This window comes from Hippopotamus amphibius, chromosome 9 (assembly GCF_030028045.1).
Source record: "Hippopotamus amphibius kiboko isolate mHipAmp2 chromosome 9, mHipAmp2.hap2, whole genome shotgun sequence".
Taxonomy (NCBI): domain Eukaryota; kingdom Metazoa; phylum Chordata; class Mammalia; order Artiodactyla; family Hippopotamidae; genus Hippopotamus; species Hippopotamus amphibius.
In genome coordinates this window covers 112,882,827-112,897,567 of record NC_080194.1, presented here as the reverse complement: position 1 = coordinate 112,897,567, position 14,741 = coordinate 112,882,827, and the positions used below count along the sequence as shown (strand labels likewise).

The 14,741-nt window shown below is 44.4% G+C and overlaps 1 protein-coding gene across 3 annotated transcripts in view; it reads right to left on the bottom strand.

Moving 5' to 3' along the window:
* Nucleotides 1-769: 769 nt before the first annotated feature.
* The window catches only part of BCL7C (BAF chromatin remodeling complex subunit BCL7C), a 42,727-nt gene continuing 28,755 nt past the window's right edge, over nucleotides 770-14,741 (bottom strand). For all 3 annotated transcript variants that reach the window (XM_057748062.1, XM_057748058.1, XM_057748059.1), the window contains one exon: nucleotides 770-9,463. In XM_057748062.1, the coding sequence (XP_057604045.1) occupies nucleotides 9,263-9,463 (201 nt within the window). In that variant the 3' untranslated portion in view covers nucleotides 770-9,262. The remainder of the gene's footprint in view (nucleotides 9,464-14,741) is intronic.

The following is a 14,741-nucleotide window of genomic DNA, read 5'->3' as shown; positions in this document are numbered from 1 at the left end:
ACCATTTTTTAAGAAAAAGGTTTATTAAAACAAAACAGAACAAAGTTTATTGCAGTGCCAAGCAAAGAGAATGGGCAGTGCGTGCTTAAAAAACCCGAACTTGGAAATACCATTATTAGCTCCATTTTGCAGATAAGAAATCTAAGCTGAGAGATGGTGGAGCTGGGGTGTGAATCCAGGCTGACAGAATGTGAACTCTTAGCCTCACTCTCTAAAAGGTATACGTCCACAACATTGTAAATCAACTGTACTTCAATAAAAAATAAAATTTAAATAAAAGAAATAAATAAAATAAATTAAATTAAATGAATAAATAAACAAAAGAAATAAAAGAAATTAAACCCCTTCTGTGAAGGGGTCTAAGTTCTTATTTATTTATTTTTGGCCATTTCAGGTCTTACCTGTGGAAGGTGGGATCTAGGTTGAGGCATGCGGAATCTATTGTTGTGGCTCGAGGGCTTCTCTCTAGTTGTGGTGTGTGGGTTTCGTCTTCTCTAGCTGTGGTGCGCGGGTTCCAGACTGTGTGGACTCTGTAGTTTTGTGGTGCGCAGGCTCTCTAGTTGGGGCACGCAGGCTTAGTTGCCCCAAGGCATGTGGCATCTTAGTTCCCTGACCAAGGATTGAACCCGCGTCCCCTGCATTGAAAGGTGGATTCTTTACCACCGGATCATCAGGGAAGTCCTGGGTTTAATTTCTTATGTGTTAAATAATAAAGATCCACGCAATCAAGTATTTCATAATACGAGAAGAAACATGAGAAACAGTTTTATTGGAAATACTCTAACACGTTTTCCAAACAATCAAAAAATAAATAAGGACATAAAAGATATGAACATATAAATTCTTGACCCTGAAAACAAATAATGTACCTTCATTTCAAGTTTCATGGACAGTGACAAAATTCAATAAATATTAAGCTACAGAGAATATTTTGGTAAATTTTGAAAAGTGGAAATTCTAGAAATCAGTCTCAGATCAAAATGCAGTACAACTAACAATAATATAAAACACACCACTTAGAAATTGAAAAACATAAATAACATCTCAAATTACCCTTAGGACAAGAAGTAAATCAAGGATAAAAAGCAAACTATTTAGAAAATAGTAATAAAATCATTAGAAAAGGATACAGTCAAAGCTATCTGTAGAGGCATAATTAATAGCATTAAATGCTTTTAGTGTCAAAAGAGAAAAATAAAACAAACAAATTAAGCATGCAAATTGAGATTTTGGAAAAGAGTATAAAACACTCCCCCACCCCCAAAATGGGAAAGGAAATATTTGAAATAAAAAACAGAAAAAATGAATGCCCAGAATCGTAAGAGTAGGAGAGCTGTGCCTTCCGGCCTGTGGACAGAGAAGCACGTTATCGTGCTCCACGTGAACCTGACCCTCTGACGTGTGTCCTCAGAGCTCCCCATTCTCGCTGTCTTGCTCTGCCTGATGTGTTCGTCTGCTCCCAAGGCCTCAGCTCCCAAGGCCTCTTTCCCTGTGTCAGCACCATATCTTGTATGCGCTGTGCCTCTACAGTGGCATCTACCCGTGCCCTACAACAAATTCTCTCCACTTGTGACTCCCTTTCTAGTAGACGTGAGGTCTTTAGAACAGGAACCATGTCCCCCTTATCGTCATATCCTCAGGGCCTGGGGTGTGGTGGGTCCTTTGCTGAATGCAAGAATGAGCAGGTGGGCTCAAGCACTGATTCCTGAGCTGCACTTGGTCCCAAATTGCTTCTGTCCCCCCTGCCCGGCCACAGGCCCCAAACCAATGTCATGAGGCCTGGAATGAATTATTCCAGCAGTCAGAGAACTAACAATGGAGGATCGGCCTCACGGGATAGTTATTCCAATAACAACTGTGCTGACTGTGTCGATAAAATACGAGGCGTGGGACTTTGATTTTTTTTCTTATTTCCTCTTTTCCACTGAATAATCCTCTACCCTCAAGGCCTGATTCAATGCCACCTTCTCAAGGGATCTTTCCTGATTTCTCCAGCTAGAAGCAACCTTGCCTTTCCTGGGCTTCACAGCATCTGCCCCTCCCCTGGCCTCTTAAAATGACCACCTCTGGTTGTCTGTGTCTCCATCCAAATGGGCTGCCGACACACTTCAGGCAGAACTGGAGGGCCCCGCACAGTGCCACCCCTGCTAAGGAGAGGATGCACTGAGATGTTCTTCCAGAGGCAACTCATCTCCCCCTGCATGTGCAGGGGTGGGGAGGGGACAACATACAGGTTTAAATGGGAGATTGCCTGGGTGACGGAGACCACAATGAACTCAAAGCAGGCTGGGGCAGAGGATGGCAGTCCCTAAACAGACTCCCACAAACCTCAGAGACCATCCCCTGCACACCTGTGCTTCACCTGGTTCAAAAGGTTAACCTGCCACCCCTCCAAAAAAAAGGCTCCAGCCAAAGTGAAGCAAGGAGATGGGGGTTTGCTGTCACATTACCTGGGGCCGATAAGAGCAGCTGGGGCAGAGGTTTTGATCATTTTTTTGTGCCCAGATGGACAAGGAGAGGGCATTCAGGTGCAGGTCACCATCTGAGTAAGCTCCAGTGGCAAACAAGAAGTCGATTTGACTTTAGAGAGAACCATAGCATTAGCTACTGTCACGACCCGCCAAATCATCCCCTCTTGGCTCTCAGAACAGTCTTTCTAAAACTCAGATCATTCCCTGTCCCTCACCTCCCTACTTAGAATCCTTCAATGCTTCCCCAGAGCCTTCGGGATGTGGCCTGACATTCCAGGCTCCGTGGGATCTGACCCCACAGACCCGTCCATGGCCAACTCCTGCTGTGCTCCTCCAGATCCCCAAACAGTGAACTCCCTCAGGATTCTCCTGCCCTGGTCCCTCCCTCTCCTCCACGTTTCCCTCTTACAGCATTTTACCCAGGACCGTGGATTCAGAAATCATGCATCTGTGGCACTCCTAAATTTTCTTCTGGTCTGGACTTGTCAGCTCCAGAACAATATATCCAATTGTCTACTTGACACCTTCACTCAGATGTCAAAGACATCTCCAACTCCACTGTCTAAAACACCCATCCCACCTGACCCCCTTACTCTGCTTGTCTTCCCCCCATCAGTAAACGACTCCACCATCCACCCAGCTGCTCTGGTCACTCCTGACTCCTCCCTCTCTGCTGCGTGCATATTTACCCCCTCCCACTAAGTCCCGCGGATTCTACCACCAAAGTTTCTCTAACATCCACCCATTCTCCCCATCCAATATGTCACCGCCCCAGTCTAAGCCACATCTCCCTCCTGGACTACACAAGAGCTTCCCATCGGGTCTCCCTACGTCTGTGACAACACACTGTCACACAGTAAAAGGTGGTCATATGTGCAAATAGAATCTTGCTACTCCATGGAAGTGGAGATAAAAACCAGGCTCCCACTGGCCAAATCTGGGGCAATTTGAGCACCAAAATAATCAAGGTTAATAACTATGAAATTATTGGAAAATAATAGAAATATCAAAGTCGCTACTACTAATAAATATTAAATAAGGAGGCAGAAGAATGTCAAGTAGAGGAAGTCCTGGAGTTGAAGTCATCATTTTGTAACCATCGTGATAAAGACTGATCTGATTCAGGCAAGAATCAGGAAGAGATAGTCAATCTCATCTATTTAATAATCTATAGAATAGGATATCTGCGTGGTTGTAATGTATCTCCCTGACAGCTTATCATCTACAAGGTAAAAATTTTAACTAGAGATTGGAGAAATCAGATAAAATTAAAATCACTGAGGAGCAGGCAGACATTGTGTGTCTCTTGTTGTCACACTGAGAAGGATACGACAACATTTATACAGTCTTCCAGCAGGAATTCTTAACCCACACATAATAATGAAAACACAGCAGACAAAGCTCAAATGAGGAACATTCTATTAAAGGGGAAGACTGCATTTTTCCACCATGTCAATGTCATAAAAGACAAAGGCTAACTATTCCAGATTAAAGGAGACTAAAGAGAAATGACAATTTAATGCAATGCATCATTTCTAGCCTGGATTCTGGACTAGGGGGGAAAATACTACATCGAGGATATTATTGAGACAATTGACAAAGTGGATGGTAAATTAGGTACCATATCGCATCAATGTTAAATTTAGTCAAGTGGATAACTGTACGGCACTGGGGCAGGAAATACTAAGTATTTAAGGGTAAAGGAACAAGATGTATGCAACTTATTCTCAAATAGTTCAGAATAAAAGTCACACGTATATACTACATATAGAGAAAAAACAATTTTAACACATGAGTTTGGAGTAGAGAACATACAGATGCCCTTCGTACTTTTCAGTAACTTCAAAATTATTTCCAAGTAAAAGTTAAACCAAAACATCCCTTCTTACCATGGCCCACAAGACACCTGCCACCGTCCCCAGTCAGCCAGGTCAGTTGTCTCTTGCCCTCAGGCCCCAACGTACTCAGCTCCATAGACACGAGTTGCCTTTCAGTTTTCCCAGCACACCGAGTTCTTGCCCACCTCTGGGCCTTTGTGCGTGTACCTGCTGTTGTTTCTACATGGAATTCTCTTCCCTCAACTCACTTCTCAGGAAAATAGTAATTGTCACTTTCTCAAAATGGCCTTTGACCCTGCCCCCAACCCAGTATAGATTTACTGTGTTCTTTCATAGCAGCCTGAGCCTTTCCTTCATGATAGCTGTCACAGTTTGTAAGAGTCCGTATTTGGGGAGGATTGCTTGAGGTCCATCTTCTCTAGTGGCCTGAGAGCTCCCTGAAGCCAGGGAACCTGTCTGTTTCATTCATGAACATGTCCTCTGCCCCAGCTACTAGATCTGGCCCACTGCCGGGCACTCAGCAGACAGTTGATTAAATGATGCATTTCACCCTCCAAGTTCACCCCCAAACCAATGGCAGCTCTCAGAGAACACACCCTAAGTGCCTCTCCAGCCCTGCGACCTGACTCAAGAGGCTTTGTCTAGGAAGGCTTCTGGGGTTCCTCACTGCTACACCAGTGTTGGAAACTCGGAAGCCATGGTAAGGAGGAAGGGGAACTGAGGAGGAGAGGCATGCTAAGGGGGAGAGGATGAATTCAGTTGGGAGCCTGGACAGTCACAGGGGATGTCAAGGAGGGAGTTGGTTGGATTGGGCTGGTGCTCAAAGGGGCAGTCTGGATTAGAAGGAGAGATGGGGACTTCCCTGGTGATCCAGTGGTTAGGACTCCACGCTTTCACTGCCAAGGGCCCGGGTTCGATCCCAAAAGCCACACAGCATGGCCAAAGAATTAAAAAAAAAAAAAATAGGAGAGATGACCAGCAGCTGAAGCTGTGGACATAAAGATCTCTCACAGTCCTGCACGAAAGAAAGAGTCCAAGGATGGGGACCAGAGAACCTGGAGTTAAGGGCTAAGCAGAAAAAAACATCCCTGGAAGTAAAGAAACGGTGTCCAGAAAAGTAGGCATAGTATCGGGAGAGAGACTTGTCACAGGAGGCAAGAGAGGAGGCCACTTGAGGCACTAAATCCCACACATCTGTGTTTCCTTCTTCCTTGTTCAAGCTCAGCATTTGGCACCGGTGAGTTGAGGAAGACTGGAGGAGGCTAAGGACTTGGACTTGGTCTGAATCCTGACTCTACAACATATAGGCTGTGTGACCTCAGGCGACGGACTTAACTTTCCCAGACTCTAAGCTCTCAGCTGCAGAATGGGAGTAATGCTAGTATTTACTTTATGGGGCTGCTGTCAGGATTATGTAAGATCATCTTTGGAGAGCCCTCTGATCCATGTTTGGTCCACAGCCTAGGAATGAGTGAGCATCATAAGTGTATCCACGGCAGGAGCGGGATGTACTGGTTCCGGCTAATAGGACTGTCTCCTAAATTCAGCCAATAACAATTTCAGACAATGGTCAAAGCGTCCTCCTCACGACCGTCTATTACGTGCCCCCTTCTCTGGATCTGATCCTATTAAACAAACTTATGGTAGGCAGGCTCTGTGCCATGCTGTCTTTCCTCCAAAGCCTCCTTCTAAAAATTGGCTTTCCCCCAAGGGCGCCCCCAGTCAGATGATGCTAGAGTTTGCCTACCTGATTGCAACGAAACCTTCTTTTCCAGGTAACCATGGTGACACTGCCTCCTCAACACAGCTACCTTATGTGGGTACAGGTAGATATTCACAGGCTCCTTAGTGGGAGAAACCACTGATGTCTGCCAGTAGCTTCTGGCCATCTCATCTCTGAAGGAAAGGGAAGTGTGTGGATGACCATTTTACAGCTTAGAAACCACTTCCACAACATAACCTCCCTTTCATCCTCACAACTGCCCTGTGAGGTAGATACAGCAGATAATAATGACACTGGTCCACACGCATCAAGCATTCACAATGTACCAAGCTCTGTGTTAAGTGTTTCTGTGGGTGATCTCATTTAAACTCACCAAAATCCTATGAAATGGGCTCAATCAGTTTTTCCATTTTACAGAAGAGAAAAAATGGGGCTCAGAGTGGTTAGACCTCACCCCAGACCAAAGAGGTAGTAAGTAATGAATTCAAACCTCAGCCTGTCTGACTCCAAAGCCACACTTTTAACCCTTCTTTAGTAGCGCCTCACAATGCGAGTACATTATTTTCCAGGTATCATTGTATCCATTAGATTGAAGCTGAGAGAGGCAAAGTGACTTGCCCAAGGTCTCACAACCAGGAACTGGCAGAGCTGGAATCCATAATTGGATCTTCTGGCTCTGAGGCTCCTGAAATTGGTGAAGCAGTGAAGTTTCGGTAAGTGGGCTTTACAATATACGAGATAATTATTTCTGCAGCAGATTTGCCTTGCCAATCCTGCTCAGTTCAGAAGATTATTTCAATGCAGGAAGTCCTTCCCGACCATTTTCAGGAAATTTATGTTTTTCTGAATCCCAAGAAGAATCAGTCAAGAAATGGGGAATACAGGAAAAAATATTATAATTCTCCTGTGAGAACGAATGCTTAACAATAAACATCAAGGGCTTCCTAGGTGGCGCAGTGGTTAAGAATCCGCCTGCCAATGCAGGGGACATGGGTTCAAGCCCTGCTCCAGGAAGATCCCACATGCCGCGGAGCAACTAAGCCTGTGCGCCAAGAAAAAAAAAAACAAAAAAAACACAATAAACATCAAGGCATTCCTGGTTTGAAGGACTCCACTAATGTCAAATAGAAAGCACGAGAAGGAAACGCTGACACAGTCCAAGGTTAAGGTAGACATTTCTGGAACTTGGGACCTGAGTATAGGAGAGAAGTGGTCATAATCTAATCAGGTGCTTTTTTTTGGGGGGGGGGGGTTGTTTTTTGTTTGTTTTCTGTTTTGGGTAGGGTTTTTTTTTGTAGCTATTGCCATATTAAAAACGTATTCGTGAGAATTCCCTGGTGATCCAGTGGTTAGGACTCTGCCCTTTCACTGCCAAGGGCCCAGGTTCGATTCCTGGTTGGGGAACTAGGATCCCACAGGCTGCCACAAACAAACCAAAAAAACACATTCATGGCCCTATGTGCTGTGACCAGTGAGTCACTCTCGCAAATTAAATATTAACCTGTTTACATGTATTTTATATCTCATATAAATCCTATGCATGATGTTCTGAGAAAAAGTTTTAGAAACAAGTCTTTAAATTGGCAATTTGAGCACGAGTCTGTGTAGTGCAGTTGATCTTGAAGGTTTAAACATTTTGTCATCTGAATACTACCCAGTCATGTTCCCTGATATTTTCCTGGTTTTGAAAATTTGCTACAGCCTACAGTCTTTGTAACTACTACTAAATGTGTATTTCTCATTTATTAAAAAAAAATAGAAAGTTATGAAAAATACAGAATAACAAAATTTCAGGAATTCCCAAGAATTCCAATTTTTCAATCGTCAATTCTAGATTGATATCTGTTGGGAATTTAGAAACCTTAGACAGGAGAAACTGGATGAACTTCCTAAGCAACTCGGTGGGATGGCAAACTGGGGAGAGTCCAACTTCCTTGGCCTCCAGAAAGGCTCCACATAGGAACTGACCCTGGAGCAGAGCTTCCCTGGGCAACATCCCTCTAAAGGCAGAGGTCTGAGAAGAGGTCACTTCAGAGAGTCAGAGGCTGAGCCTGAAGCGTCCGCCTTGGCATAAAATTTCTACAATGTCTCAAGTTGCATCTCAATCGTTGGTGCAAACGTTCACTTTCATTCCAGAGCGTGTCTGCTTACTTTAGTATAAAAAGTGTTTTATATAATGACCACGAGAAAAACGTATGTTTCATAAGCAGATGTCCTGTCAAACCTGCACCCTTCACTCCTGTACCAGCAGGAGAAGCGGTACCATCGGGCGGGCTGTGGAGTCAGGCAGGCAGACCTGCGTCTGAAAGCTAGTTCTGCCACATACTGGCTGTGTGACTTTGGGCCGGTCCCTTAACCTCTCTGAGACTTAGTTTCTCCTTCTGTAAAATGCTGATAATGAGAACACCAATGGCACAGGGATGTGGTGAGGACTGAACGAGATCATTCCTATAAATCACAAAGCGTGGCACGGAGTAAGCCCTCAACCAACGGGAGACGTGAATATTTCCTAGGAGGGCAGGCCCAGCAGCGGAGTGGCCCGCAAGAGCTCGGTGACAGCCCTTGGAACCACTCAAAGGGCTCAGTTGCCCCAGGTCTTCTCCAGGTGGAGATTTTCTGGGTCTGTTGGGGCCGGCTCGGGGCGGTACCAGAAGCTTCAGGCGCTCCCTGCTAGCCCAGGCCGCCTACCCCAGGGAACTTGTCGAGGCTGGCCCCGCCGGGAGGTCTTGCTGCAGGTCCTCCAGCGAATCGACGGAACCCACCTGCAGGCCCGGCATCCGTGGGCCTTGGAGGAGGCTGTAGGGAGAGGGTAGGTAGGTGGGCGTGTGGCAGGGTCTCCGCGCATGCGCAGCCTGCAGGGGCCGCGGTTGGAGGCTAGCGGAGGCCAGGGCGCGTCCAGGGCTGCCCCTCGGGGTGGAGGCCTGGGCTCACCCGGCACTCCGGGCGCTCTGGCTGAGATGCGTCCTCAGGTGCTCGATGTGGTTCGATTGTGCTCGAAGCCCTTCCCACGCTTGCGGTGTAGTTGAGCCCGCTCTGTGCGGGTGTCGGTGGCGAGCCAGAAGGGTGCTGTGACCTTAGGTTCGGGGCAGGCTGGGGCCGCTTGCCCCGGATGATCCCGCGGTGGCTGTGGAGCCGGGAAGCTCTTTGCACTCTCGGGGGCACGGGTGGGTGGCTGGATCTTGGGGCGGCCAAGGGAAACCTAAGGGCCTCGCCTTGCCTGGGGAGCCGGCTCACCTCCCCTTCCCCTGGGGGATCATCCTTGGTGCCCTCGGGGCCTTGCTTCCTCCCCCGGGGGCTCTGGGGTCCTGCAGCACCGCAGAAGTGGGCCGGGCGTTTGTCCGGAGGCCCCTCCTGGGAAGGAGCCGCCTGAGGGGCTCTGTTTTCAGGCCTTTCTCGTGGAGGGCTCTCCTTGTCATCCTCACTCCCGAATCCTGCAGGGAGGAAAGAAGAATCTGTAGTGTTTTCTCTTCTCCTCACCCCAGCCAAGACTAAGAAGACCCTGCCTTGGGAGTCCTAAATGGGGCAACTTGGTGGAAAGTCTTTGCAAATGATGGATTTCTGACGGCGAGCAGAGGTGCAGGTTAGGCCATGTGCGAGCTCAGTTTGTGAAATTCGGCAGAGCCAGGCAGCACTACACTTACTCGCAGTGTGATCTGAGGCAAGTTGCATAACTTCTTACAGAGTCTCAGTCTGGTCAGCTCTCAGGTGGGGATAATAGTAAGGGCAGAGTCAAGGGGCTGCAGACCGTCAGGAAGGCAGGGCCAGCAGCGATGTTAGATTGGAAAGATCAACATGAACCTCTAAGGGGGAGGTCCCTGGTGGTCCAGTGACTAGGACTCCACACTTTCACTGCTGAGGGCCTGGGTTTGGTCCTCGGTCAGGAAATTAAGCTCGCATAAGCTGCCCTGAGAGGCAAAACAACACAAAACAACAAAACAACAAAAACCTGTACCTAAAAGAACACTTCTTCATACCAAGCGAAGTTCCGTACCCGCCTACCAACGCTGATGTATACCCCTAATGCCCAGATGGTGGTGTCATATTATTTACCATTAAAATAACCAGGAGTCCTAGGAGGGTAGTGGATCCCATTTCTTGAGACAAGAAAAATCAGGATGGGTCTACAAGCATCCTGTTGAGGGCAGAAAGTCAAGATATTTTCAAGGATGTCAGGGGTAGTGTTGCAAAGAGAAAGATGTGAATTAAATGGACTTCCATTGTCCAAACTGTAACAATTTGAGCATCCCCCAAAATATGACAACCGTTATGCTTAAGGGAGATGTCTGGGAAAGGCTGTGAGCTGTGAGATACCCAAAAGTAGTTAATATCAAGTCTTCAAAAAGGTAGTTATACTACCTTTCTTTAATAAAGAAAGGTGATGAGAATAGATATGTATACTTTTGATAATTTTTATAAGTAGGAGAGTGTTAATATATGGATATTTTGTTTCTTCTATTCTTCCTCTATTTGTAAGGCATAATATGAACTCATTTGTAACTGTGCAAGGAGGAAAGAATAGACCCAAGGAACTGTGAGTCCAGTGACCTGGAAAAGCAAGGTTACCATCACTGGACAGCACTGATGACTACATATAGTAACAAGGTAGGATGAAGGGGAAGCTGAGATGAAGCGAGAGAGTAGCACAGACATATATATACTACCAACTGTAAAGTAGATAGCCAGTGGGAAGTTGTTGTATAACAAAGGGAGTTCAACTCGAGGATGGAAGATGCCTTAGAGGACTGGGACGGGGAGGGTGGGGGGGGAGTCAAGGGAGGGAGGGAATACGGGGATATGTGTATAAAAACAGATGATTGAACTTGGTGTACCCCCCAAAAAATAATAAATAAATAAAATTTAAAAGTAACAAGGTAGGAAATTTTAACACTCCGTTCCAATAGGATGATGTACCCATTTGTCCTGATGAGAACTAACTTAAACACACTTACTACCTCATCTCTTAAGAGATGACACATGAAGGAGTTTTAAAATACAGGTCTTATCAAAAAGATCCCTAGATTCTATGATAAGGGATTGATATTCAGACTATCTAAAGAACTCCCACAATGTAACAATAAAACAGCCCGACTGAAAAATGAGCAAAGAACTTGAAGAGACATTTCTCCAAGGAACATACACAAATGACCAGCAATCATATGAAAAGATGCTCAACATCACTAATTATTAGGAAAATGCAAATCAAAACCACAATGGGATGATGCCTCACACTCATTAGGATGGCTACTGTTTAAAAAAAAAAAAAAAACAGAAAATAAGTGTTGGCTAGGATGAGGAGAAATTGAAACCCTTGTTCACTGTTGGTAGAAGTGTAAAATGGTGCCGCTGTTATGAAAAATTAGTATTGTGGGCCCTCAAAATAGATCCAACAATTCCACTGCTGGGTATATATCCAAAAGAATTGAAAGCAGAGTCTCAAAAAAATATTTGAACACCCATGTTTATAGTAGGTTTAGTCACAATAGTCAAGGGATAGAAACAACAGATGAAGTGAGAAACAAAATGTGGTATATACATGCAATGGAATATTACTCAGCCTTAAAAAGGAATGAAATCCTGTCTGAAACATGCTACAACATGGATGGACCTTAAGGACATTATGTTAAGTGAAATAAGCCAGTCACAAAATCACAAGTACTGTATAATTCCACTTAAGTGAGGTACCTATAATAATCAAACGTGGAGACAGAAAGTAGAATGGTGTGTCCGGGCTGGGTAAGGGAGGCATAGGATTTACTGTTTAATGTATAGCAAGTTTTACTTTTGCAGGATGAAAAGAGTTCTGGTGATAGATGATGCTGATGATTGTACAACACTGTGAATGTAATTTGTCACGGAAATGTACACTTAGAAATGGTTAACATGGTAAATTTTATGTTATGTGTATTTTACCGCAACTGAAAAAAAGCCCCAGATTCTTAAAGCTCAGACTGGTTTGAGATCCTCTGTCAGTAGGAGGGCAGGAAAGGGTGTGTGTGAAACTTTGGTGACCTTACCAGTTATAAGTTAATAATGGAATAGGTGGGTTTTATTTGTGCCAACAGACCAGGTAAATAGACCATAATGAAAGGACAATGGCTCAGGTATTAATGGCCTTACAAAAGTTGAAAAAGACACCAAGGTGCAAAAGCTAGTATCTGTATAAGAATCAGTTATATGTATGGATTTTTTTGCCTTCTGATTTAAACAAACTGAAAAAAATTTTAGTTGGCATTTTGGGACATTTACTCAAATTGAAAATTCAAATACACTGGATGTTTGATATTAAGGAATTATATAAAAAATTTTAGTTGTGTTAATGGTACTGTGGTTTAAAGTTCCTAATCTTTTAGAGAATCATACTGAAATAATTCAGATGAAATTCTATCATGTCTGGGCTTCAAAAGAGTGAGGAGAATCAGTGGCCAGGAGTTGAAATTGTTAAAGCTGAGTAGTGGGTTCATGGATGCCATATACCTACTATTATATTCACTTTGTATGTGTTTGAAATTCTCAATAATGAGGGACTTTCCTGGCGGTCCAGTGGTTAGGACTCTGCGCTTCTACTGCATGGGGCACAGGTTCGATCCCCGGTTGGGGAACTAAAACCTTGCAAAAAAAAAAAAATTCTCCATAATAAAAAGTTTTTTTAAAGCATATGAAAGAAAGAAGGAGAGAGAGAAAAGAAGGAGGGAAGGAAGGAAGATAGAAAGGGAGGGAGGGAGGGAGGGAGGAAGGGAGAGATTTAAAAGCCGCACAGGTAAGAAGACAAACTTTACCATGAACAAACAGGTGCTGGGGCTAATGAAGGATCAGCAGCTCAGGTTTGCCTCCTTAGAACTAGGCAAACTGGTCCCATGTCTCTGGCCAGAACCTGCAACCTCAGCTGATCCTGAGACAGTTTCCTTTTTCTTTTGGATCTAGTAGGATTACACAAACTCTAAGAAAAGCCTAAAAATAATAACTGATAGAATTACTGAAACCTTACAAAGGTATAAAAACTGCAACCTCAGGAATGTGTCAGAATAAGGATAAAAAAAGTGAAATCCATAGTTTTAGCACTTTAATAACCAGTTTTGATGGCCAGGGTTAATAAATTCTGTTATTACTATGTTTGTGTATGCTTAAAGCATATAAGTAGTCAAAAGAATCAGGTATACTGAATTTATATTTGCAGTTTAAATTAGTTAAGATAGTTTAATTGGTTAAATTTATAATCAAAGCCTAAATCTCCTATGGAAAAAAAATGGATTTCAGTTTTTTCCTTTTTTGGTTAACCAGAGTGTAATACATTGAGCATTAGAGTATAGAAGGTAGTGGATATTCCCACTAGCAAAAAATATTCCTGCCACACAAAAATTACTTCATATTTGAGAATACTTCACATTCTCAAATATGAAGTAATCTATCGGTGGGTTCTTCACCTTTTTTTTTTGCCATGCCCTGAAGCTTGTTCCCCAACCAGGGATTCAACCCGGGCCACGGCAGTGAAGGCTCGGAATCCTAACCACTAGGCCACCAGGGACCTCCCGGTTCTTACTTCACTTTAAAGAAGATGCAGATAAAACACTTGGCATATAGGACACTGCAACATAGGACACTTTAAAATCCAGTTCAGGTGAGCTAATTTATTGGAAAGGGAAGGGGGTGGTGGCAGGAGCCAACATCAGAGAGACAGTACAGAGAGGAGCTGTCACAGGCATGCTGTCACAGGTGGTCATTTAGTCATTTAGCAAACACTAACTGTACACCAACAAGGTGCCAGGCACTGGGGATACCCTGATGAACAAGATGGCCTACCATTTTTCCTCCTTCCAAGCCCCACTGGCCATCCTTCTCTGGTAGCCACAAACCACTCCCTACCACAGGTTTTCCTGCAGGCCATTCCCATGAATACAACTAAAACATTCCAGGCCTGGCCGCTTCCCTGTCCCAGATTGGGCCACTGGTCTCACCACAGAGAAACCTGGCCTTTTTTTTTTTTTAAAGATTTTTTTTGTTTTTTTTACGTGGGCTATTTTTAACGTCTTTATTGAGTTTGTTATAATATTGCTTCTGTTTTATGTCTTGGTTTTTTGGCCCCAAGGCTTATGGGATCTTAGCTCCCCAACCAGGGACTGAACCCGCACCCCCTGCATTGGAAGGTGAAGTCTTAACCACCAGACCGCCAGTGAAGTCCCAGAGAAACCCTGGCTTTGATGCAAGAGGCAGAGAGCAAAGGTCTCAATTCAGGGCACAAGCACTCAGCTAATCTCCACTAAGTGGTTAGGAGCGTGGGCTTTGCATCACATGGCATAAATTTGAGGTCTGACTCAGCTTGTTTATATCCTTGACCTTGGGCAAGTAATGTAACATCCTCAAGCCTCAGTTTTCTTGTCCATTTGGTGGGGATAATAATCCCTACTTGATAGGGTGCCCATGAGGGTTAAATGAGATTATGTATATGTGTGTGCGTGAGTGTGTGCCTGTTGTGTTTATATATATCTGATCTATATCTATACATGCATATAGATATAGGCACTGAGTAACAGTGGCTGCTATTTTTACCTTAATATTGCTGTGACTTCAGGGTCTGCTCCTTGGAAGCTCTTGGCTATTTACTTATAGAGATGACCAAACAGATGAGATCTGACCAGTGGTTGAAATTTTTTTTGTGAGTATTAAATAATCACCTCATTCAGGTCAATTGATGGGCATTTTGTACTTTCCGGA